Genomic DNA, 24,638 nt, shown 5'->3' on the forward strand with positions numbered 1-24,638 from the left:
CTGTAGGACTTATGAAAACTTAAGGTAGGCAGCACACTCCTCCTATAAGACCTGGGTCCAATTTCTAGGAAGCCTTCTCCAAAGGATTCAGGATGTGGCTGGTGTAGGCAATTACAAAGCTTACCTGGCCGTGAGGATTGTGTGCCAAGACGCCAGAGCTTCCGAAAGCCGTTGCCTAATTAATTACTACCTCCACAGTGGACAGGACTGAAGTCGCTAGGTTGAGGGTCCCATCCCCTGAAATCAAAGCGTCTATGGCCCTAATTCTCAACATCGAAGGTCGAGATGGAGGGGGCGTCATGTCTATTGCAGTCATGGTTCGTCTGTTCCACGACTTTGAGCTGTCAGACAGGTGTCTATTCCCAGAGCCAACAAGTGATCCACGGTGGCTTGTCTATTGATAGATGGTTTAAGCTTAAAATCTGTTGGAGAGACATGGTCCCCTGCTGTCAGTGGTGGTGGTCCCAATGGACGCAGCTTGGTGGCTTACACCGGGAAAGCCAACCACAAGCCCAAACCCCGAAGATAATGAACAAACCTGAGAAGTCTTTGTCTGTGATGATTTTGGTAAAGATTGTAGTTGCTGTGAACCGGCATGAAACGTTTTACTCTGCAACTATACGGTAAACTTCACTTCTTTGTCTGAATGAAGGAAGTATTTGCCATTTGGCCGAGTCCCACTTCGAGCAGTCACAAGTCATCTTGGACAACCCCTCGACTCCTGCTTGAAACGCACAACATCGCTTAGTCGTGATGCTATCGTCAACAACCCCCGAGGGCGAGAGTAACTGGACTCTCGAGCCATTGCACCCGCCTATTCAAGAAGAGGACCGCGATAGCTCTCGCCCAATTAAGAAAAATAAATCATAAACAAACCCACCATGGATTTCCTGGGCGAAGCTACCTAGGGAGCAAGCCTCCCCTGCAATGAAACCAACGATCCCCTTCTTCCACCCATCACCACCCCCAAACCATCCACCCTCGCACAACCTCCGCTGCGCCACGTAGCACAGGGATCCCCATCCGCAAACACCAAGACAATTATTCTTTTCTCCCCATCTCGCTTGTGGCCGTTACCCGTCTGTGTGGGGGAGAGGAATATAAGAAGCGCCCACCATGCCTCACCCTTCGCAGCTCATCTTCCCCCCGCCTCCCGGCACCGATCCTGCTCTTCTCTACTTTGGTGGTTGGCCCGAGATCACCTACCGCACAACCCTCGAGCCCGGCGACCTCACCTCCGACTCGGACGACGAGCTTGAGCCCCTTCTCGGCCTCACCAACAGCGGGATCATGGCCTACGGCGATCAGCAGGGCGCTGCCGCTGGTGGTGGTACTACCGCCGGCCAGAGCAGCATCCAGAATCGCATGTGCCCCAACATGCGTACTTGTTGGGCATTCTCCTGGGAGTCGTACAACCTGAAAACCTCTGACAAGGCCGTGCTCCTTCGACGTATCTGCATGATCATTATTCTCGGTATTCGGACCGCCATCACCATCATCGGCATCGTCCACGACGTTACCCACGCTCAGATCGTCAGTCTGATTCTCGACATTATTCTCGGAATCTTAGGATTCTTGTTCATCGCCTGGGCCCTTGCCGTCATCGGTCAGGCCGAGGGTCGCCGCAAGGTTTTGGGCGTCATGGTTGTAAGTACTTGTCTGAGATGAGGTGGGGTCAGGTGAGATGAGAGGACCACAGCTAATGAGCTTTTGTTTTTTCCCAGGGTCGCTGGCACTTCGATGTCTTCCTGCTCGTCACCGCCTTCATTCACGCCGCCATCCTCGTCGGCAGCATTATCGGCTTTGGCAACGGCGGCCGTTACGCTACCTGGCTCATCATGTGGCTTCTCATCTTCGGCGTCGCGTGGGTCGCTACCTGGCCCGCCGAGGCCGAGAGCTACGCCTAGTCGAGCAGCATAGCATTGCCACGATGGCGTTTTCTTTGAGTGACACGTTCGAAATGATTCGCCAGTTCAGGAGTTACAAGTTGCGTGATGAAATTGGGCTGGATCGAAGAAGCAGAAACTTCGGGCGTTACAATACTGATATGGAAGGGCAAGGACGGGAGGAAGGCCCATGAAAACTGATGCTTCACTCTGGAATTCGCGATACCCTAGCATAGGTAGCTGAGACTTACTGAATTGCGTGAGCAATATGGCTTCGTCTGGCTGAATGAGATCAAATGAGACACCAAGTGCTTTCATAAGCCTCGTGAACGCATCGCAATGGAGAATGGCTGTACTGTTGGTCAGTGCGACTCCCGCCTCATGGAATCAAGCTAGAGCTTCCTGGACATATGTATGAGATGAGAGCCACGCTCACCAGACCTCGAGGTGGGTGAGACAGAACCAGGTGCTGCGTGCTCCCTCTTCACCACTCTGGATGCGCTCTGGATGAGCCAAATCCGGGCGACTTAAGCCTGAAGTTGATCCAAGACCATCGCGCAAGGTGTTTGAGTGAGGCACCTGAGATGCATCAAGTCCTTGAATCGCTTATCGTCGCGTCGATTCGCTGGCGTGGTTCCGGAGCGGGCTCCGGAGCTGCTGTATCTGCCGGCGGTGAAGCGGGTCTCGCCCCTCGTGAGGCTTCGTGGTGTCCGATCGATGGTTTGAGTGAGTTCTGTTGCGGCAGGCGATCTCATTTAATGAGGTGTACTAAGATTTCTCCAGTTCTATGATCGCTTGACTGTGATTTTGGGGCATCATTTCAATCACGTCAACTCACTCCTGAGAGAATGTCGCGCCAATCGAAACATCTCGTTGAGGTTGTTGCCGATCCAATGTGAGATCTCAGAGATTGACGACTCACTATACGGTTCGAAATGTTGTGGAATTATCACAAAATAAGGCTGCTGCGAATTGGGGGAATAAGTTCTTTTTAAATTCGCTCTCAGGGAGTATCGCATGCAATCGTGGAAATGAAAGACAATTTGGACAGATAGACAGACCGACCGACCCTTATTGAACCCCAAAAAGAAAAAGAAGGGAAAGTCCGAGGGCTACCGAAAGAGGGCGAGGGCGGTTGACCCCGCTCATTTGTAGCCCAGTCTCTCCAGAATAGATTGACCAGCGGGAGCGCCGCCTTGTCCCTTTCTGAGACCGGCGTCGACACCCTTGACGTAGTCAAGAACGCGGATGTGTTCCTTCTTAAGCTCCTCGAAGTCGTGGGACAGTTGCTCGTGCCATGGGTACAGGACGAAGACCTGGAAGCCGAGGGCCGACGAAGCGACGAGGAAGTTGGTGAGAGAGATGGCTCGCGTGATGAGGACCATTGTTGCGGTTTGTTTGTTGGTGTTTACGTGCGAATTGAGTGTTGTTGACTCACACTTCTTTGTTGCGAAGTGTTCGGTTTGCTCGGAATCTGGAGTCACGCGAGCCTGGTCAGCGAATGCGACTGCGACCTCGCGGGGTATCTTGGCCCGAGCGAGAATTAGGTAGGATGATCACGGCTTACTTGGTTTTATGATTCTGCAGATATAATGGCCTGGATCTATACGTGGTCGATCTGTCGTAAAAAGAAAAGGCAAAGAGAGAGGGACTTGGTCTATTGAGGAAGAAAAACGATTAAGGACAAAAAGAAAAAGTGTGGTGTAGAAGAGGAAGTTCGACGATTGCCGGTAAGAAAACGGGCAGAAATTATTATTCAAGAGGCAACCCGGGGATGATACCCGAAAGACCCTTTTGGGACAATGGGAACCTCCCCAGGTGATTACCTCACCGACAGCGGCCCGGCGGCAAGGTGGGACCTCCGACGAGCACGCTCGGACTTGGACGGGTTGGTTGGCTCCCACGACATGGAGGGAGGCACAGGGCTTGTGAAAGGATCACGCCGAGTAGCACGAGCAACACATATTATGGTACATCCGCCTGCCGAGTACCTTACGTGGGGGCGTTCATGTAAGTTAGTTGTAACTGTAACTTTCTTGCTGGTTCTCGTCACTGGCCTGAGCCTTAAACATGACCTCGGATAGCGTCAACAGCCAGCACCAAGAGGGGAAGAAGAACTGCAAAGCGATGGCTGGCCAGGCGTATCAAGCGTATCCGAATGCTCGGCAACCATGTCTAGGTACCGCAAAATCGCAAACGAAAGCATGTCAAGTGACGGCTGGAAGCCCCGAGAAAGGAGGGAATGATTCAAGGCGGATGGGGTCGAGGTGGCCTGACTTTTATGGAGCCCGTCTTTGCCGTCAGAACTGCCTAATGAAAACTAGAGAACTTCCCGGGGTGGAGCCGGGAGACCGAGGGCCCAAAACCAACGGGCCTCTCCGACTGGCTTGCGGCGTCCAACGCCCTTCTCTCGCACAACGCAGTCCTGCAGCTTGCCTCCATGGGCCCTATCCGCTAGACAGAAACATGGAGTGAGAATGTGACCTCGAGCTTATACCCCTAGTCCTCTGGCTTCTTTGTTTAGTTTAGCCGGGAACATCTTTGAGGATTCGATGGGGTTCGTCGGGGCAGGAAACATGCGTCTGCAGGGGACGAATGACGCATGTGAAAGTCTTCCTAGGTGTGAACGAGCCAACTGCGACGAAAATTCGCCCGCAGAGGCCACTGAAAGCAATCTCACTACTAATAAGTACAAAAAGTGGTTACGATAAGTCACGTTGGTCGCGTTTGACTTTGATAATCTGGCCAGGTGATGAGTAATGTTTCTCTATTCAATTCATTTACATCGGAACACACTTACACAACAGAACCATCAATGATCCGCTGCTTGAGATCTTTCAGTTGCCCAGACGGGAGGGTGTCGCGGAGCCCTAATGCCATCTCAACCTGACACAGCTTCACAGGAAAGACTCCAGTTACGCAGTAAGGACCAAAGGAAGGCTCAGTAAATAAGCCGGGCTGAAGATCACCCAGCGCTATCCCCAGAGTCCGTCGACCTTTGAGCCGTTGAGGAATCGAACCAGCTGTTTGCCCCGCATACCGCAGGCCCGGGTCGACGCCGGTAGCGGGAGCTGGAGCGGGGCACATCAGTTCGGGCTGCCACGTGTTGGTGGAGCATTGCCTTTCCGAAAGCTGCCGATGCTGGGCCCACCGCGGCCGCCCTTTCGATTTGGATCACTGCATGTCTTCTCGAACAGTCGAGCGCTTCGTGATATCTCTTGATGGACTGGTTTTGGTTTGGGGAATGAAGAATTAGAAACCAGACTCTTTGTATCGACAGCCTAAGTCTTGCCATCCGCCATGCCTTGATAATTTATGTTGAGAGCCCTTTGGATTCTTGACTTCACCAACAAGTTGTCAAAGGTCGCTGGTGTCAACGCTCGATAGAGACTGAGCGGGAAATTATCGAAATAGACTTAAAATTTATCATGAACTCCAGATATGTGACGAGCATCGCTATAGAAGTTGAGGTGTCATCCGGAGTTAGGTTCAGGATTCTGCTTGGGGACTCAATACATGTATGGACTTTAGTCTCAAGGGTTTACTACAGGCCAGTATGTGTCTGTTAATAGTGATTCACAACACAGAATTCACGGTAATGATTATAGTATCATGAGCTTTCTAGTTCAATATTGATGTATCAGAAGACGAAAGCATGTGATCGCGCAATGATCAGGAAACACATCTCGGAAGCCCAAGTCCAGCGCGCCTTCCGCAGGATGTCATCCAATTGCCGAGATGCAATCTTCCGTGTGATTTGGCATGATACAGATTTTTTCAGACTTTTTAGTAGCTCTGGCTTTCTAAGACCTTTAGCTGACTTGAGCTGGACGAGCCGATAAGTGACAACTTTCCGTCGGTTTGACAAACGCAAGTGGAGATGCGTTTTTGATAGCCTTTGTTTTCCCGCAGATCCTAATGACAGGATAGCTGAGTATAATTGGAAGCGGAAGTTGAACTCGCTTACTTTGCGAACAAATGCGGAAATCAATTGACTCTCCCACCTGCCAATCGCACGTCTGGTCTTCCTTGAACATCTGGTTACACTCAACTCTGAACGCTCAATGAATTGCAAGTCGTAGACGTTACTTGTGAGACGTTTGACTGAACAGTTCTCTCATTTCGCATATTCCGAGGAAAGCGAAGAGAATATGTTTCGAGGAACTCCATGTGCTTGGTGAATCAACAAGTGTATGTCTAATATGATCGGAGGTTGATGAATGCAGACTTGATATGCGATCCTGATGAGAAAATGTCCGAGGAATCGAGTAGAAAGGCTTGGCTGTAGTACTTGATAGAAAGTCGCCTATGAATGCTTCCGAATGCATGATACAGATAGGACTTGCCCCTCTAATGCTGTTATTGTCTGCTGCGTTTGTCGCGACATAGCAGGGAAGGATTGCGCGAAGTGGCTCTGGCAAGCATCCATCAATAACGTCACACAAATTACAATCTAAGGACAAATAACATTGAATATCAGCTGCGATACCTGTTCTATGAGATTCTTCCTGTCTGTTAATTAACCAATTGACATGAAAGCTGAAAGCCTCCATACCGCCTTCAAGGTCTCTCGACTCTCAGCCCAGATCTTAACGTAAAGTTATAACTGGATGAGGAGCATATCGTATTAATCAGTGCCCCAACGAAATATGCAAGTCGAGCGCCCACAGCAAATAATGGCGATAAGCCCTCGGTGGAACTTTCACTATCTCCATCTAGTTCTTAGTGTTGTGCAAGCACGTCATATGCAACACCAATTCGTCAGAGCTTTCGAGGCTATATGTTCTTCACTTGGCGTAAACTGTCGGAACAGATTCACCAAGCTTTTTTCTTTTTTGATTTTCAATAAACGGCATCCTCGTATTCGACTTCAAACCATGGCCCCCAGATATTCCAGTATCGCAGTAATCGGTGCTGGGCCTTCTGGCATCTCCGCTGTGAAAGCCTTAAGTGAAGAGAATGTCTTCGAAAGAATCCAATTGTTCGACAGAAGAGAAGGCATCGGTGGCACATGGTATGCAATCTACATCATAAAATACTTGAACTCGATTTGACATATGCCTCCAGGATCTACGATGAGCAGCCAGAACCATTTTCGCCATCTTCGGCGCAACCTGTGCGAGAGATTCCAGCCAAGCTACCACAGTCACTGCCACCAGCATCTGAAAATGTCACAGCTCGGACAGGTCTCTATCCCGCCTTGGACAGCAATGTCGGCTCCCAAGTGATGGCGTTCACCTACAAGCCGTTTCCGGATGTGAACTCGGCCTCTTCCATCAACCGCTTTGGCAAGAGGAACCCGACGCATCCCTACGCGCAAGTCGCTGGCTACCTCGAGGAGATTGCAGAGCCGTTTTCGCACTTGTTCACTTTCAATACGCATGTGGAGCGTGTAGAGAAATTAGGCAAGAAATGGCAATTGACTCTTAGAAAAACTCAACATTATCTGAAGAACCAGAAGAGAGATTACTGGTGGCAAGACACATTCGATGCTGTTGTTGTGGCCACCGGGCACTACGGTGTACCATTCGTTCCGAATATTGACGGTCTTAAAGAGACTTTTGCTGCTTTGCCTCAAAGGTTTGAGCACTCGAAGGCTTACAGGTCTCCTGAGGACTACGTTGGCAAGGTACTTACTTACTTCTATCCTTATCCGTCAATGAGATGAATGAACATGACTAACGCGAGGGTTTAGAAAGTCGTTGTCGTCGGCGGCAACGTTTCTGCATCTGACACAGTCTCAGAGATTCACAGCATCGTGTCTGGGCCCCTTTATGTCTCGCAGCGAGGCTCTAATGAAATTCTTCAGGATGCATGGGAACTACCCAACGTCGTTCTCAAGCCGCAAATCACACGAGTGTCCGTTGGATCTGAAAACACCGTCAAAGTCAAATTCTCGGACGGCAGTGAAGTCGACGGTATCGAGAAAGTTCACTTCGGCACCGGCTATCGACTTTCCTACCCTTTCCTGCGTCCCGATCCCGTGACGCCAAGTGGGCGCCTCTCAGGATTTTACCAACACGTCTTTAACATCGCGGATCCGTCACTCACAGTCGTTGGACAAGTCAAGGCGGCCATCTCGTTCCGTGTCTACGAGTACCAGGCCGTTGCCGTGGCTCGCTATTTCGCGAACCGGGGAGGCGGTCTGCCTTCTCCACGAGAGCAGGACGAGTGGGAAGTGAAGCGACTGCAGTACAAGGGGCCGACGTCCCAGTTCCACGAAATCAAGCCCGACTTTTCAGAATATTTCGAGTTTTTGCGAGGTGTTGCCGGACCTCCTGCACCGGGCACGGATGCTTATGAGTTGCCTGCGTGGGAAGATGAATGGGCGTTGCTAGGCTTCGGCGTTTTGGCACTGAAGCAAAAGTGGTGGAAGGAGTTGAAGAGGAAGGAAGAGGAGGCAAAGAAAATCCAGTCCAAGTTGTAAGCTCAGTACACATTGCCCGTAGGGGCATACAGGACCATGTTGATCCGGCTTCGAGTGGATTGGGATCATTAGACTCTTGTGCTAAAATAACAGAGGGAATTTCCTTTGCATTGACAAGCTTTGTTCCGTTCATAAGCGCAACTTTCTAACCAGAGGCTTTCCCATCTTTTCTCATTGCCAAGACGCCAGTTCCTACGCGAGATCTGTAGGCGATTTTGCGTGTTATTCCCAGCCCAATTCGCGATAGACCTACCTATTGCGGTCAATTTTCCGACGGAGTTCGACCGAGGGGTAGGAACCCACGCGGAGTTTAGTGGACCTCGATGATCAACTGCCGAATGAGCTGCACGATTGTCATTTGAACGGTGGGTTCAACGTTGCACTAGCATATTCGTCATTCATGTAGAGAATGAGGAGTTCATCCTATGGAAAAAACAAATTGGAGGGACTTTTGAACATGAGATGGCTAGAATATCGTCAAAGTGGCGATGGTAGCCGAGGCTACGAGCTATCATATAAGTCAACGATGGTTCTCAGCAACGTGTGTGAATGAAGTTCGTCAACCTCGAGTCCAAGAACCCGTGAAGATGGCCGAAGAATCACCCAAGTCCGTGTCGTCGGACGTCCACGATGCGGCCTCTGACCCACCGGTGAAGCGGGTGTGGTACCACAGCACCTTGTTCAATGCCTTCGTGATCGGAGGAGTTGGTATGAAGCCATGTGCACTGTCAGAGTAGCAATTACTAACATCACCCAGGCTTCATGGCCCCTGGCCTGTGGAATGCGATGAACGCCCTCGGCGCAGGTGGTGCCCAGGAACCGTTCCTCGTCAATGCCGCCAATGCGCTTGTCTTCGGACTCATGGCCTTCCTGTGCTTATTCGGTGGGCCCATCGCGAACCGCATTGGGCTCTCAAGAACGCTGTTGCTTGGAGCTGTTGGCTACCCACTTTACTCCGCTGGACTGTACACCAACAACCGTTACGGCAACGTCTGGCTCGTTCTTGTTGGAGCTGCCGCCTGCGGTATTTCTGCCGGCTTGTTCTGGGCCTCCGAGGGCGCTGTTGCTCTTGGATACCCAGAGCCGTCTAAGCGTGGCAAGTACATGAACATCTGGCTCTGGTTCAGAACCGGTGGTCCTCTTGTCGGTGGAGCCATCGTTCTGGCCCTCAACAACGATGCGGCTGCGAAGAAGAAGGGCAAGGTTGGATATCAGACCTACCTGGTTTTCATTGCTCTACAATGTCTCAGCGTGCCCCTTGCACTCGCTCTATCTCCCCCGGAGAAGGTCCAAAGATCCGACGGTAGCAAAGTTATTATCAAAGCCGAGAAGTCGTTCAAGGCCGAGTTCAGAGAGCTGCTCCGCGTGTCGAAGCGCAAGGACATCCTGCTGCTTCTCCCCATCTTTTGGGCTGCCTACTTCAACCAGTACAGCGGAAACTTTCAAGCCTACTATTTCGGCATCCGAGCTCGCGCACTCATCGGTTTCGTCAGCAACTTCGGCACGCTTCTCTCATCGCAGCTGATTAGCACTCTCCTCGACTACAAGAAATTCAGTGTAAAGAAGCGCATCACTATTGGCTTCTACTACGTCATTGTATGGCACGTCATTGCGTGGGTTTACGGCTGGGTCATTCAAGAGAAGTACACCCGCAACCCGCCTGCGTACGATTGGGAAGATAAGGGATTCACTGAGGGTTTCTTTGTGCTCTTGTTGTGGGATTTCGCCCGTCAAGCACTGCAGAGCTGGCTTTACTACCTTCTCGCTACCAAGACGGACAACATCTCGGAGCTCACTCGTTTCTCGGGTATTCTTAGAGGCCAGGAGAGCTTTTCCCAGGCTGTCTCGTTTGGCTTGAACACACAGAAGTGGAAGGGAGGTCGAGTACCACTTGCTGTCAACACTATACTCCTGGGTAAGCCAAGCAGAGTCCATGATGAAGTTGAAGATGATGCTAATCGATGTAGGTTTGGCCGTTTATCCTACGTGGCTGGTGGTCAGAGACCACGTCCCAGTCGAAGAGACCGACAGACTTGCAGCTGTAGAGGAACAGCCACAAACTGGTGAACTAGCCGAGACGAGGTTGTCAGTGGATGAGAGAAAGGAATTTGCTGTGGGGCAGACGGGTATTGGGAGAGATGCGAAAATGTGATTTTGCCTTCTGGAATTTTCTGGTATCCAGAATCAATCTTTTGCAAACCATACTCATACCTTCACAAACCAATCAAGACTCAACGAGCCATGGATTTCACAAATTTCTTCATTTAAATGGCGTTAATGCACGTGTGGAATGAGCGCCCCAACGTTGAAACCGCGGTTGATGTTCAACTGTTTTAATTACGTCTATTTATACCCAATTGTACATCTAATTACAGTGTTACAGAGAAGATTTACATTCACTTTATTCTCACCCTCATCTTCATTACTTCGTCCCAAGCACCCACATTAACCTCGTCCTCATTCTCATAAGAAGTATAGCTTCTCTAGAAGATACATCTTGTTTACACAAGAGAGTGCTCAAGACCGTGCGTAAGCCATGAGGGTGGGCTCGGCAATGAGCTTCGGGAGGTAAGCCAACAAGCGAATGCCAGCAGCAACAATCGAACCAGCAGTAGCAATGCCATCCTCGAGGTTCAGGCCAGGGGCGATGAAGTCCTTGCAAACGTCGTTGAGGTTGATGTTGCTAATCTTGGCGGGTCCTGAGCCTCTCTGAAGAACATCCTTGATCAGTGCGGCTGTCAAGGGATTAAAGAGCATCGTCGCGTGGCCGTAGATGCTGCCAGCGGGGCGACCAGGGCAGACAGACTGGACCTCGATATTGGTGACACCGACACGGCGGGCATCAGTCAGGTAGGCGGAAGCAGCGGTGCCTTGCTGGGGCTCGACAACCTCGTCGAGAATAGCACTGTAGAAAGTTGTCGTGGGAACGTAGGCGTCGGCTCCTCCACGGGAACGAAGGGTGTTAATGAAGACGGAGGTATATTGTTGTTGAATGACAGAAGGATCGCAGGGAGCGTTGAGGGCTCCGTTGCCAGGTGAAAGGCAGAGGACGTTGGCAAGAACGGTTCCGTGGAAGTCGGGAGATACGGGGAAGAAGTTGGCGACAGCGTTGCGGGTAGAAGGCCAGAAGGTGAAAGCCCACTGGGTGTCTAGACCACCCTGAGACCAAGAAATGATGCTCGAGTTCTTGTTGCTGATGCCATTGATGTAGTTAATGGCATAGGCGACGTACTCAGAGTTGACCTGGGCGTCGCCAAGAAGAGCGCCCGGAATATTGAGCCAGACGGGATCTGCGTAAGGGACGTTCGTGAGAAGCTTCAACAAGTTGGGGCTAAAGGTCTCTCCTCCGTAGACACCAGTGCCGGGAATGAAAATAACAGGAGGCTTCTGGCCGTAGGTGAAAGTCTGGGGGATGTAGATGGCCTGGCGAAGCTGCTGCTCGGAGAGGGTGTATGGCGCATCCGAGGCATCTTTCTTGGGGTAGACAGACTTGGCCGGGTTGACCGGGTTGTTGTTGCTCGTCGAATCGATTCCGTTGAGAGGAGCAATCAGCTTGTTGGCATTGTTGGCCAGGTCCAAGCTACCCAGAAGGCCAGTGCCGAGAAGTCCCTGGAAGCTAGAGAGGAGGTTGTTCGGGACGAGACCTTGGCCGATTTGCTTTTGCAGCTTTCCGTAAAAGTCACCAGTGCTTCCCGTGTTCCAGATCGATCCGAGCTTCGTTTGGAGATCTCCGACGTTGAGCGCTCCGGCGCCGACGCTGCTCCCGGGCTTCGTGCCAAGAACCCCGGTCAAGCTGGACACATAGTCGGTCGGAAGTGCCAGTAGCTGGGTTACGACTCCGAGACCGTCGAGAAGGCCGGCCGGGGCGGCATCAGCGGACTGCAGCAGAGCTGCGGCCAGGACGAGTTGCTGAATCTGTGAGCGCATTGTTGTAGTTATTATGTGAAGGATTGTGAAATTAGAAATGTACTGCTAATGATTAAGTAGGAAAGAAAAGACTGAAGATTTGGGAGAGAATGAATTGGGTTGTTTTTGGAAGCTGATGACTTGGAGAGTTCAAGATCTCAATTTCGGATCAGGATCCGGAGCTACTTATATCTCAAGCTACATCGGACTCAAATGAGGTAAGAACTAGAACAAAGTGTGAAAAGTGTGCGCGCCACAACGTGTCCGAAGCTACCGGCATTGAAGGCCCTAGAGCGGATCCGTGACACTGCACCTAATGATGTGTTGAGCGGATTTAGGCAAGGTGTTGTGAGCAAGCTCTCTGGGGGGAGCTGGAGAACTTGACGATCAGCTAGCTCTGGGGGATTCTTTGTCGATCTCTCAGGTGGGGGAACGAATGGAAATGCCCAATTCTCGGTGCTATTGTATGTCTTGCTGATCTTAGAGTTCGGTAGTGCTGCTAGGATTACTGCAATAGGAATCGCAGGGTGTCTAGCGCAAGACCCAAGTTCCTCCCGTGTAATCCGTCCCAAAGTCGAACGCTCGAGTGAAATTGTCCGAACGTTCTTAGCCATCATACATCCCACCCAAGACACCGTTGAAGTCTATCCCAGTCCATAATGTAGGCTGGCTTTGTTTAGGGTCTTCAATGGAAGCCCGCCGGATGCCACCTTAGCTTCTTCAAAGCGCCACAACATGGCGCCAAGCGTACTGTGGTTGCCAACTTACTCGTCCCCCCGCACAAAGAATGATTCGAAGAGTCGCTGACGCTTGCAGATTGCCTCGGTATGGCTGTTAGCCTGTTCTTTTGGTCTAAAAGTATACTCTCATCATACCCTCTGAGCTTAATTCTATGCTACCGTATTCTTGCCTCAACTTCAGCTCCTTGCAAATATTGACGAGAAACAACCTCAGCATACCGAACCTATATTTGCCAATTCTTCGTATGCCGTCAACACGGCGCTAAACCATCCGATGGCGTCCTGGCAACCGTCGGTCCAAACTTTGCTGATAAGCACACGGTTGTAGGTAAACACGGTACACGGCCACTCTAGCGCATAGCTCGGACGACAATCATTCTCTCTACAGCTGCCCATGGCATTCTCTGTAGTAGAATGCAACATGAAGTTGACATGTCTACTCTGAGCGTCAACCTTTCGCCAAGGAATTCTCCAAGAATTCCCATTCCGGCATTGCTTGTAGTCAATGCGACGGGCCGATATCAGGTCGACGCAGGGCGCGCTCAGCAATTGTATGAGCAGGGAATTTATGATCTCACGATCTCTTCGTATAGCAAAGATAACTTTGAGAGTCTATGCTTGGTATTATGGCCTGATACGGATAATGCAGATCACTCTCGCACCTCTTGGACAAGTCCTAGTTCCGTGGTTGAGTAAAAGTTATCAACGTTTGGACCTCGAAAGGCCCGATTGCCATCATGCCTTCATGTTTGCCCAACTTCAAATGTAGAGACATTGCTCTGAGCGAAACAATCGGGAGACGGGCGAGTAGAGAATACAACCTGGCAACGGGGTCTCTCATTTCCTCCGCCTTTTCCGTCCGGTCTTGCTCAGCAACTGATCTGTCTTGTACAGAGGTGCGAGGCAGGCCGCTCACTTCGGAAAGGTCTCGATCACGAGAATACTGCACAGAAAAAAAAAATGAAACGTATCATTACGCCTTCTTGAGGTGGAAGATAGGTTTAACGAAATTCCCAGACTCTCGATTCACCCATTTTGTTCACGTGCCCCTGCTACTTCAGGTATAGCGGTGTTTGAAGATACCGTCGGAGAAAGACCGTCCAATGAAGAATCCACTGCATATTCCTGAGCTGTAGATGATTGGAACGTCATCGTGGAAGGAACAGATTGTGGCCTTCTCGAGTGACTACCGTTCAGGGGCGAAAACTGCCTCGAAGACAGCGTGCTTTGGCGTCTGGACAAGGCATCGGGGGTCCAAGAATGAGTGCTTGCTGCCTCCGTGTACGGTGCCGAAGGCCTTGCTGTTGACATTTGATATTCAGCTTTTTGGGCTCTTCTCTTTTCCCTTTCAGCTTTGTTTTGCTCTCTCTGGAGGGCAATGATTCTTTCATTCTTGACACCATTCTCCCTTCCAGCCCGCTGAAGATTAACATAATCCTCTATCAGATGTTTTCAGTTATAAGTTAGGCCATTATGGTGCGGAAGAAGACTCACCTTTGGTCAAGTGGGTGTTCCTTATAGGTAGGACCGGCTCCAGAACGTCATCCATACTTGCCAAAATGTACTTGCTGCCAAGGATAACATCACATGGAAGATCGCTGTGTACCAGAAAGCACGAGACTTTGCTGAGTGCTTGATTCTTAGAATACCATGTCAGTTGGGCCTGGCCAAGAGGTGTGAAGTGCGATCCTCCTGCCCCAACGTAATTTCCCGCCCCTTCAACCTCATCATATGTCACGTTCGCTCTTTCTAGTATTCTCGTATTGATCCAATTGTCCTGGACGCCGGTGTCGAGTATGACTCTGGCTATGACATCCTCGGCCCCTTGCTTTGGTATGACGAATGGGAAAACGACTCGGTTCCGGTCACACCCTTGGAATCTGCCTATGGCTGATTGTAGTGCCGTGCGAAGCTCTTCAATCGTTCGATCTGAAGTATCTCCGTCCACAAATAATGAGCTGCTGATTTTCGACAATTTTTCGCCGATTTCGGCCAACGCCTGCTGTATAGAATTTTCCGATGGTCTCCCATCCGTTACCACATGTAACTTGAATAGCGATAGAGCTTGGCCGATCTCTGCCACCGCTTGTTGTGTTTTGTTGCACTCCGCATCCCGTTCCAGATGGAGTTGTTCAGATCTGACAACAATTCTCTCAATACGCCGCAACATGGAGCTATAACGGTCAGTCACTTCTTAAATTTCCTCAGCCGGAGTTTCAACCAACGTTTGTTCAATGTCCCTGAGTCGCTGCATTGCCGTTTCGAGCGTTTCAGTCAATTCTTCCACGTGATTGGAATACCTTTTCCATAGTTTGTTGTCACTTGGATAAGTAAGACTTTTGTCTAGTTCGGCCAGGCGAATGTCGCTAATCAGTCTGAATATATGAGTGGCTGGCTCATCCCCTATGCGATAAGAGAGATCGTCCGGATCAAGGTCTAGATACATGACCCTGAGCATCGTCATCGAGGCAGCCAATCGCCGTAGACTCTTCTGGGCGCTCACGTTCTCGGAAGAGCGGCTTAATGCTGTTCGCAAAGTATTCTGAGCTTTAGAAAGAGACAATATAATGCCATAGACCGACGCGGCCATACCCAAGGGTTCTGCCATATTGAGAGGTAAAAGAATGACACAAGGAGATCTTGCAATTTGCGCTCACGATGAGAATGGCTTTGCTTGGAACAGAATCAGGCTGGGATTTAAATCGGCTTAAAATCATCGCATAAGATCGCTCATGCTGACAACTCACATGACCATCCATTTGTTGGGGCTATGCCGCATGACGTGACAGTGATATTAGCACTTACGCCCGTAATAGTTCGTGATATGCAGTCAGAAGCAGCCTGATTCCACTTGGACACGGCTGAACTGCGGGGTTTTGAGAAGCTCGCTCAACTGAATTGATAGTTATTCATCATATCCTTGATCGTGTCAAATCAGCGACCGTTCCATCAAATTTATTGCCAAGTCTCACGAGCCTGAGATCGATTGCATCGCGCATGTAGCACGTTCGTTGCAAATGGATTCGAACCAAATCGAGGCCTCTCCGGCCGGGAGCACCTTTCAAAGGCCAGAAAGTCTCCCTGAGAGAGGATACAGCAATCTAGCCGGCCTCTTCGCCAGATCACCCGAAGTGGCAATATTTCGAAAATTCAACCATCTCACCATGATGAATCTCCTTCGTCTTCAGTCTGAACTCCAAGATCTTGAACAACAGCTCGAAGATACAAGAGATGAAGACAGAAACTCTACAAATCCCATACGGCGGGAATATGGATCCAGTTTCCGGGTGATGAAGCAATACGCAGAAGATCCAGACTCAATTCAGTACGAGCTTCTGCTCGAAATTGGGAAGAGGCTAGACGAATACCGTAAGACTTCTTCATTCCCTTGCATGATATCATCTTAAGCCCGAGTCCAGATCAGGCAGTTTAGCATGCTTCTTCTTTACAAAAGTTGCCTCGGCCATCTGACGACGAGTGGGAGTTTCTTGCAACATGGCTGCGCAAGCCGAAAGGGGGAAATGGGTTTCTTGACATGACAGGCATAGAAGCAATGACTTGGAATCGGGCCAATCAAGACGATACCTTCAATATTGGGGGGCCAGCAGTCGGGACGGACAGGTTCACTAAATTCATGAACGGCAAAGTTGTCAACCTGTATCACAGAGTGATCGGACAACACAGCACGGTTAGCATCCATTTTACACAAACCTTCCCGTCGTGTAGTCTCCGAAGCATCCAAACTAACATCCATACCGGGAAGTCCAGTGAAAAACTTAGGCCGGACGATACGCGTGCTTACAACGAGGAAAAGATCTCACGCTTTAGTGACATCATTCTTGCAACTCTGTCCGCTGCACTGCCAACTCTTGCAATCCTGGCCTTGTACTTCGTACAGGACATGTTGCATAGAATAGGACTTGTCATTGTCCTTACCATGATTTTCTCAGTCCTGTTTGCACTACTTACTGGGGCAAAGAAGGCTGAGATCTTCGCGGCAACGGCTGCCTTTGCGGCTGTGGAGGTGGTCTACATTGGCAGCGTGGCTTCTAACGACCCGGTCTGTGTATGCTCGTCATCTTAGGCCTAGCATGTTCATCCGGGTGCGGATTTGAGAGATCGAAGTGATGGATTGGAGGAAGTTTTTATTTGTCTTTACAGCAGTAACCTTCTGTTGCTAGTATACAGTTGAAATTTTTGTGTGATTATCTAGTATTTTTCTGTCAGTCATAATGCTCTGTGTGTCAAAGCTGAATCTTCGCTGTAGAGAAATGCTGCAGAATGTGTCCAACCGAATACGGGACATTAATTGGTGTCATAATATCACGGTCCTTCCAGAGGTATCCAGGCAAACCCCTGAATGACTTACTAAGGCTCATCGGCGACACTTCTGGCCTTGTAAGGAAACTTTAGACTCCAGGAACGCGCTGGTACTCATCAATAACTTCATGCGTATTGTTGGGGGCGGTTCATCGAGGGGTTCCTTCGTCTTCTGGGGTCTTTGCCTCCCCGCGGCATCCACGCTCCCCCTCGCGATCTGTTGAACTTCAAACAACCTGTATTGTGGGCAGATAATCTCTATCGAGAACCTTGACCCGGATCACAACTATGCGTATAGGATACGCAGTCTCGCGTTCGAAGTGTCTGATTCACATGTTACCCACGGGGTGGTACTGCCACACCTGCTATAACTGCTGCGCACTTCATCTTGACTCTCACTGCTATTAATACTTTATATAGAGAGCCTTCATAGCTGCATCTCGACATCTCACCTAAATGAAAGTTAAGAAGTTAAATTATTCATCTCGGCCAAATTTCCTCTCAATCAAGCCATTTACCAATATGACCATCCAGGTGAGAGTTCTCACAGATTTCCATGGTACGGTGTCACCAGGTTACTATACCTCTCGAGAGGGTGGAATACCTCATCCAACATCACGTCGATCAAGCGCAGATGTAACTGCAATGGAGGATTTACCGGCAGCGATACTGAGCAGAAGGACCATGATCACCCACTAATGACCGATCAGCAAGATAAGCACTCGGTGCAGCAGATCACAAAGCCCAATATCATGCCGTCCCAGATTCCTCAACATTCTCGAAGCGACTGATCGACAAGAATAGCGCATCATCCCATCTTTCCTCGAAACGGCCCCCAGAAGCGACACACTCTCCACACAGACTCGCACAGGCAGAGGCAAGAGACAAACTTGCAGAAAATCTCCATCAGCACGTAATTCCCCAAAAGGGCCCCCGTTTACCGCCGTGCACATCAGTGTCATAGTATGTGGGCGGCCCCTATAACATCTGAAGCAAGAAACTTAAGATCAGCCCCCAAACTTCCCATCTTGCGCCCGCTGCAGTGGAAACACGGCACAGACACACCAGCAATCATCGGTAATTTATGTTCCCAAGTAAGCGATGTTCCGGCAGTCAGTGGTCCGTCGTGAGCACACGCTTCTGCTTACTAGTTACGCGAGCAGATGACAGAACCGCATCTCCGCTTTCTTCTCAAAGGCCCCGGTGCGGCGGTTGGTTGACCCCGGGACCGGTGGGGCCGGGGATGTTCATTGTCTAGGGGGCGCAGTCCTCCCGCACTCCGTTCTCGCCCGGCTTCCCCTGGCTGACTGAGTGCCTTTTCCAGTGTACTTCACCCTCAAGGTCCTCGCATTTGCGGCTTTTATTCATAGGCTCGCAGATCCGTATCATACAATGTTCCATATAACCTATACTCAACCGTCTACTATGGCGTCTTGTGTCGAACCGAAAGAATCCGATCATCAATGCAAATTCTTTTTCGTTCTCTTTCCGAATCCGATTTCTTCGGACTATGTGATGCGTGTGATGTGCGGCTGGATACTGAATGCAACCATCGTTGGTGCCGAATTCTTCGGATATCTGGTTCTGTCCAAAAGTTACATTGACGAGCGTGTGTCTGGTTAATATACACTTTGCCACTCGTCTCGTCCCTCGTCCCCTTTCACACCTTCACCGCAAGGCACCACCCGAACTCCAAGACATGTCAAGAGAGACGCGCCAAGTCAAACTTCCAACGGCTTTTCTTTGGACCTCCAAGCCCAGTGAAGCTGCTGATTTAAAGTAGATCAACATGGTCGATAAGCCGGCCAGATACAATTATTCCAACATCACCAAATCAAAATGTGTACACTGAGCCTGCAACAGACACACCAATCAGAAAGGCAACAAATGTGCCGTACAAATCCGACTCCATCGCTCTTATGCCATCGACAATCATACCTCATGAGACGTCGCGGCAAACTCTATGCCCTCTAACCCCCTGTATCCATGGCCGGTCCCTCACATAGCGCAGACAGGGCCGTCGGCAACGAAATCCCCTCCTCGATCACTCTCTCGAGTCTCATCGAGGTCCCTGCGTCTATTCCGCCCACTCACACACGACAAACACCCTTCAGGATACCATCCTAGACTCTGTCTTGTACGAGCAACAAGGCCTCTGATCTATAATGCGCGCCACTGCTATGACATCAAAATCTTGTATGCTCCCTCTTTTCGCTGCTCCGCACTTCCTCTCGATCATTTACCCGCTCCCAGCATGGAAGATGGCGAATGATCGACGTATCCGGGTCTGGTAAGAAGACAAGACCAAGGCAGTCCTTCCTTGCCTTCCCCGCGTCAAACTCGCGGAGTGGCGGCCAAGGCAATGAAGACGAAGGAAAGACGATTGAACGATTCTCTGACCTTGCAGAAACCCTAACCAACACTACGCGTGGGATCCAAGGCCCGCCGCACTGTATCCTTCCCTCTTCGGCTCTTCCCCCTCCAACGTCACATCGAAGCACAACGAGAGAGCCGCAGAGCGCTCCCCTGCCGATCATTACCCTACCATGAAGCAACGGCTGGAGACGTCCCCGATCCCCTCAAGCCCCTCAGCCCTCAAGTGTGCCCCTGCACTCCTTGGGGGTCGACATCCACTTACAGTACCACCCACCAGCAAGGCCGTAGGGCGCTGCACGTGTTGGTGGCCGAATCGAGAAGGCCGGTAAACCACGTTCTTTCCTCTCTTCCCCCCTTCCAGTCTCTGGCGGGCCTTTCACGACAAAACACAATGCCTTTTGGGTGGTCGCTGATCCGTTCGGATGCGCTTCCGACCGTGACAGGTTCCGGAGTGCTGGTAGCACCCTTCCCTTCCTCTCCATACCACCATACCTCGTTGGCGTCTTCTATGTATCTGCTGATCTCGTACTGCTTCATGATGGTGAAGGTGTCGTGATGGTTGCTGTCAACCAATAGGCCCTAGTGCCCATCATCGTTGTTTCCCACGCTAGCATCGTTGTTCCCCGTCCGAGCTCTTGTTTTCTCGACCCTACCGCCAGACTTGTAGATCACAGATAGATGAGGGATAAGCTTAAGTCACGTCAGATCAAGTCTTGACTGAGTAGATAGTTCAAATTGTCACCTGTTTGTCACAAAGGCTGAAGACATTCAAGAAGGAATGGCGTCTAAAGTTCATAAAAGTTGGTTTCTCATGAGCCATAAACTTGAAAGAAAAGGGGGAGTAAGAAAAGAACCCACCCCGCTATCAAAAAGTGTCAAGGTATCACACACCACCATACACCATCCCGTCCCTATTCATCTTTTTTTATACAAATGCCATCTTAGTATGGTTTGCCTCGTGCCAAACCTCCATCTTCAACATCGTCGCCATCTCCAGAGACCACCGGGCTACGGCAGCTCATACAAACTCTTCTTCCTCCCCTGCGGCTCCGCCACCACAATCGCTTCCTTGCCATCAATTTCCGCCATCTGATAATTCCCGCCCAACCCGCCGGGACTCCCATCCCACTCACTACTCGCCTTCCTCACGGTCATCATCCCAGGCGTCGCCGACATGTTATACGTTCCCGTCCCCATGGAGCTAATCGTCCCTGTGCCCCCGTTTTGGTTCATATTGTGAATATTCATCCCCCCATACGCGATCCGCCCGGTATGTCCGGTATTCGACCTCGAAAGATCGCTCGCCCCGCTGCTGCCGCCGTACCCACCATTGATACTCGACCCATCAAGCTCCACGGGTCCCTGGCGAGACCTCTCCTTGCGTAGGTACCACATCACGCCCACCGCCACGAGCAGCGCACCACCCACACTCGCGCCGACACCCAGTCCCACGACAGCCACGTTCCCGATACCCTTCTGCCCGCCATCTCCACTGCTTCCGGTATTCGTATCCGCCGTCGGCTGACTGGCCTCCGCGCCGCCAGGCGTGGCGGGGATCTTGCTCGTCATCGTCGGCACGGCCGTCATCTCAGGCGTCTGCTGCGAGGGGTAATTGCTTCCGCCCGTGACGCCGGCGCGTCCCGACCCTGAGGGCGTGGGCGTGGATTTGGCGCCCGTGTTAAGGGTCTGCACGGCGACGGCATTGCCGGGTGTTGCGGCGATGAGGGGCCCGAAGATGGCGGGCGGCGTGGAACAGCATCTCGTCTTCTCGGCGGCGGATTCGCAGCAGAACTTGCCCGGTACGCCGAAGCCTTGGCTGTCGCATTGCCATACCTGGACACCGTTGAATCTGAAGTCGTATGCCGTGTTGTTCTTTCTTGTGTCGGGGTCTGTTGTCCTCATGTTAGTACTCCTGTTCCTTCCTGAATCCAAACACCCCTCCATCTCAGGTTCGCCAGTCTCGGTCCGTGATCTTCCATGACCAACTATTCTCCTGTGTCCTCGGAAAGGATTCGTCAAAGACTTACTCAACACGCAATGCTGCGGGCAAATTGGACTCTGCCACGTCGGATCCGAACACGTCCCTCTCGCATACGCAATACCCGTGTTATTCGACGTATCCTCGAGCTTGCACAACCCGTTGCTCAAACACGCATTCACGCTCCCGCAGCACATGCTGACCTCGGCCTTGGGATCGCACGGGACGTCCAGACTCTGCACGCCGCCGGGGAAGAAGCACAGGTTCGCCGCGGCCCGGGCGCATGTTACGAAGCCGCTGCTGCTGAGCAGCGTGAGCAGCACCACCTTTGTCGTCGTCGTCTTCATGTTTGATGTCGTTTAAATGAATCTGAGCCCGGTAAGAGAGGCCGGGAGAGTTGACTAGGCCAGGGGATTCTGTTTTTCCCAAATACACTTGGCCCAGCGAATACGAATTCCGAAGAGGGTAACCCGACCAAGATCGATGCCGAAGACAAGAAGATGTGTAGTCGAGAGAACCAGCCTCTATTGTTGCCAAGCAGTCGTAAACAGTAGTTCAAAAGAGCCGCAAAGGTATCGATCGTACAAGGCGGGGATGCTCGATGACGAAAGGAACGACGAGTCTGAGGCTCCGGCCCCCAAAAGGCTGGAATGTTTGTTCGGGGAAAGGAGGTCGGAAAGGGAAGAGAAAGCCCGACGGCGAGAAGAATAGGTAGAGGGAGTGATTATGAGATGGAGGTGGTGGTATGTGTAGAAGAGGGGTGGGGTGGGCGATGTGAGAGGAGGAGTAATAAGATGTTCTGCCAGGTAATAGCTGGGCTATGGGTAGTGGTGTGCCAACGTGTTTGAGGTAAGGCGACAACCTTCGCTCTTTCTCTTCCAAGGGATTTCGAAACAGGAACCAACTTCGAGAAGACAGAAAGACCAGACGGACCAGACCAGTAGCAGAGAAGGGCAAAGAGAAGTAGAAGGCTCCTTGATCCTCCCCCGTAGGATTAAGATTACCTCCACGAGAAGGCGTAGTAGCTGAACAAGAAGAAGAACAAGCTAAAAATGAGTGGAAGGGGGTTTGGTTCTTTCTGCTCGGGTTTCGTAGAGGTGGAGAGGGAGAGAAAACGTAATCAACACGTTCTCATCTTCAAAGGAGGGAGGAGAAAAGCAGGAAGCAGGAAGCAAACAAAAAAGGAGCGAGAAGAAGTTGCAAAGAAAGTCCGAAAACCTTCCTTCCAAACGAACGAGAAAAGGGCGGCGCTGCCAGACCTTAAGAGAAGTCACATATCCCAAACTCCTCTCCACGGCAGTCTGGATCCGTGCTTCCCCTCTCTCTCCACCACATCTGCCCCATATCCAGAGTTCGCCTCTTGGATCGGTCTCGTGAAGAAAGGCTGCCCAGGAGGAGGGAAGTAGGGGGGGGGGGAGAAAGGTCCCGTTCTCCACGAACATCTCGCCGGCAGCACGCCGACCCGGGGGGGTCATGCTACCATGCCACTTAACAACTCTTCACGGATACTATATAATGTGTAAGTAAGCCAGCCCAGCCGCAGCCGCAGCCGCACCCAGACAAGACCATACAGAACACATACAAGAGATGGTGGATCCCATCCTCCAAGAGCCAAGCCGTACTGCTTGTCCTGCAGCGCCCAGCGTCCCAACTTTGAGGGAGAGACCGGGGTGGAGGGGCAGACGATTGACTCGATTGACTCGTCCCAAGAAGAGGCCCTCCCAGACTTGGCCTGAAGAAGACCCGGAAGAACATGGTCTGCCTGTGTCTGTCCGTACATCTTGGGAACAGAACCAGTCAGACTTGAAAGAAAAGGGAAAAGAGTGTAGGGATCATGGTGTCAGCAACGGGTAACGCCGTAGCGCCATCTGTGGGTACTAACAACCCAGGTCCATGGCCTAGTTTCTGCCCAGCAAGGCCAGCCATCGTCAATGCCGTTCCAGCTCCTTCAGCAGCTTTCCCACCTTCTTCGCTCTCTCGCATCAGTGAGTGTATCTGTGATTGTGGCATTTTGTTCAGGGTCCATGACTCGCCGCAGGGTCTCCTGGCTGCCCAGCACCGCAGCATCCGCCCCACGCGCGCGTCTGGTTTCAGGTTATCTGCCGCTGCGACCTTCTCTCCAAGAAACTCAAGACTCAAGACTCGAGAGTCCCTCCAAGGTTGCCAACACAAGGCCGGCCGAAGCTGGCTGCAGGAACCTGCTTTTCTTCCATAAGCTACGGATATCCATCCGTACGGAGTACAGAAAGATCATACCTCGATGGATCCTGTTGTAAACTTCGTGCTGCCTTGGTCCGGATTCATCCCTCCAACAAGGATTCCACGGGCCTTTAAAGACACACAGACAACGTCAAACATCACACCCAGAATCCCGCCATCGGAAACCTCAAAAGACTCATATTCCTCGTTCCCCCCTCACGCACTTTTTTGTCCCCATTCGATCGATTCGTACGGCCTGCCAACCCTTTCTCCAGGCCCGTCCATCCTCTTCAGCCGCGCCGGACATGGGTCCGTCGTAGATAGAGTCATGGTTCAACACCACCACACACATACGGCGCCTTGGCGTCCGTATACCATATAAACTCCACGGTCGATCCACCGGTCTTTCCTTTCCCCTCCCCCTCCCCCAGCCGAACGCTCCACGAATGTTCAGGAGAGCCGGGGCAGGCCCCAAGAAAGAGCGAGACTTTCTCCCAAGGCCTTGCCTTGTCTCTGCAGCGGCAAAGCCAAGTCTCGCTCGCTTACAGTAGAGTATTGACTTTCGGCAACATCTAACGATTCCCATATGGATAGACCCATACATGACATACCCAGCCAGACACGGGAACAGCCACTGCCACTGGGCAGAAAAGGAATAACCCCCTCCCCACCCTCGACTCAAGGGTCCGCTTCTCCCTAGCATCCATGATCACTAACCACACAAGATGCCATTCCTCTCTCTTCCTCCCCAAACGGCTTAGTGCACCAAAGCCTCCCTCTTCAGCCTTGCATCGGTTTCTCCGGGG

The 24,638-nt window shown here is 51.3% G+C and overlaps 12 protein-coding genes across 12 annotated transcripts; 5 read left to right on the plus strand and 7 right to left on the minus strand.

Moving 5' to 3' along the window:
• Positions 1-1,116: 1,116 nt before the first annotated feature.
• On the plus strand, positions 1,117-1,907 carry CPAR01_05785 (uncharacterized protein; the record flags this gene model as incomplete). The annotated part of the gene is made up of 2 exons (XM_060490061.1): positions 1,117-1,647; positions 1,725-1,907. The coding sequence occupies 2 exons, from the start codon at positions 1,117-1,119 to the stop codon at positions 1,905-1,907; spliced, it is 714 nt and encodes a 237-aa protein (XP_060351527.1).
• A 1,124-nt stretch (positions 1,908-3,031) lies between these two features.
• On the minus strand, positions 3,032-3,271 carry CPAR01_05786 (uncharacterized protein; the record flags this gene model as incomplete). The annotated part of the gene is made up of 1 exon (XM_060490062.1): positions 3,032-3,271. One exon carries the CDS (start codon positions 3,269-3,271, stop codon positions 3,032-3,034), a length of 240 nt encoding a protein of 79 aa, XP_060351528.1.
• Positions 3,272-4,377: 1,106 nt separating this feature from the next.
• CPAR01_05787 (uncharacterized protein) lies at positions 4,378-4,973 on the minus strand (the record flags this gene model as incomplete). The annotated part of the gene is made up of 2 exons (XM_060490063.1): positions 4,378-4,627; positions 4,687-4,973. The coding sequence occupies 2 exons, from the start codon at positions 4,971-4,973 to the stop codon at positions 4,378-4,380; spliced, it is 537 nt and encodes a 178-aa protein (XP_060351529.1).
• A 1,790-nt stretch (positions 4,974-6,763) lies between these two features.
• CPAR01_05788 (dimethylaniline monooxygenase) lies at positions 6,764-8,313 on the plus strand (the record flags this gene model as incomplete). The annotated part of the gene is made up of 3 exons (XM_060490064.1): positions 6,764-6,900; positions 6,954-7,515; positions 7,582-8,313. 3 exons carry the CDS (start codon positions 6,764-6,766, stop codon positions 8,311-8,313), a joined length of 1,431 nt encoding a protein of 476 aa, XP_060351530.1.
• Positions 8,314-8,900: 587 nt separating this feature from the next.
• Positions 8,901-10,465, plus strand: CPAR01_05789 (uncharacterized protein; the record flags this gene model as incomplete). Its single annotated transcript, XM_060490065.1, has 3 exons — positions 8,901-9,021; positions 9,071-10,228; positions 10,281-10,465. The coding sequence occupies 3 exons, from the start codon at positions 8,901-8,903 to the stop codon at positions 10,463-10,465; spliced, it is 1,464 nt and encodes a 487-aa protein (XP_060351531.1).
• Positions 10,466-10,830: 365 nt separating this feature from the next.
• On the minus strand, positions 10,831-12,240 carry CPAR01_05790 (uncharacterized protein; the record flags this gene model as incomplete). Its single annotated transcript, XM_060490066.1, has 1 exon — positions 10,831-12,240. The coding sequence occupies one exon, from the start codon at positions 12,238-12,240 to the stop codon at positions 10,831-10,833; it is 1,410 nt and encodes a 469-aa protein (XP_060351532.1).
• Positions 12,241-13,169: 929 nt separating this feature from the next.
• On the minus strand, positions 13,170-13,529 carry CPAR01_05791 (uncharacterized protein; the record flags this gene model as incomplete). Its single annotated transcript, XM_060490067.1, has 1 exon — positions 13,170-13,529. A coding segment is annotated over one exon (360 nt), but the record flags the coding sequence as incomplete, so codon positions are not given.
• Positions 13,530-14,430: 901 nt separating this feature from the next.
• Positions 14,431-15,549, minus strand: CPAR01_05792 (uncharacterized protein; the record flags this gene model as incomplete). The annotated part of the gene is made up of 2 exons (XM_060490068.1): positions 14,431-15,133; positions 15,185-15,549. The coding sequence occupies 2 exons, from the start codon at positions 15,547-15,549 to the stop codon at positions 14,431-14,433; spliced, it is 1,068 nt and encodes a 355-aa protein (XP_060351534.1).
• A 574-nt stretch (positions 15,550-16,123) lies between these two features.
• CPAR01_05793 (uncharacterized protein) lies at positions 16,124-16,366 on the plus strand (the record flags this gene model as incomplete). Its single annotated transcript, XM_060490069.1, has 1 exon — positions 16,124-16,366. One exon carries the CDS (start codon positions 16,124-16,126, stop codon positions 16,364-16,366), a length of 243 nt encoding a protein of 80 aa, XP_060351535.1.
• A 4,297-nt stretch (positions 16,367-20,663) lies between these two features.
• CPAR01_05794 (uncharacterized protein) lies at positions 20,664-21,980 on the minus strand (the record flags this gene model as incomplete). The annotated part of the gene is made up of 2 exons (XM_060490070.1): positions 20,664-21,544; positions 21,683-21,980. 2 exons carry the CDS (start codon positions 21,978-21,980, stop codon positions 20,664-20,666), a joined length of 1,179 nt encoding a protein of 392 aa, XP_060351536.1.
• Positions 21,693-21,986, plus strand: CPAR01_05795 (uncharacterized protein; the record flags this gene model as incomplete). The annotated part of the gene is made up of 1 exon (XM_060490071.1): positions 21,693-21,986. The coding sequence occupies one exon, from the start codon at positions 21,693-21,695 to the stop codon at positions 21,984-21,986; it is 294 nt and encodes a 97-aa protein (XP_060351537.1).
• Positions 21,987-23,132: 1,146 nt separating this feature from the next.
• CPAR01_05796 (uncharacterized protein) lies at positions 23,133-23,643 on the minus strand (the record flags this gene model as incomplete). Its single annotated transcript, XM_060490072.1, has 3 exons — positions 23,133-23,141; positions 23,216-23,435; positions 23,516-23,643. 3 exons carry the CDS (start codon positions 23,641-23,643, stop codon positions 23,133-23,135), a joined length of 357 nt encoding a protein of 118 aa, XP_060351538.1.
• Positions 23,644-24,638: the final 995 nt, after the last annotated feature.

Source organism: Colletotrichum paranaense, assembly GCF_030867605.1.
Source record: "Colletotrichum paranaense strain IMI 384185 chromosome Unknown Scaffold_4.1, whole genome shotgun sequence".
NCBI classification, from domain to species: domain Eukaryota; kingdom Fungi; phylum Ascomycota; class Sordariomycetes; order Glomerellales; family Glomerellaceae; genus Colletotrichum; species Colletotrichum paranaense.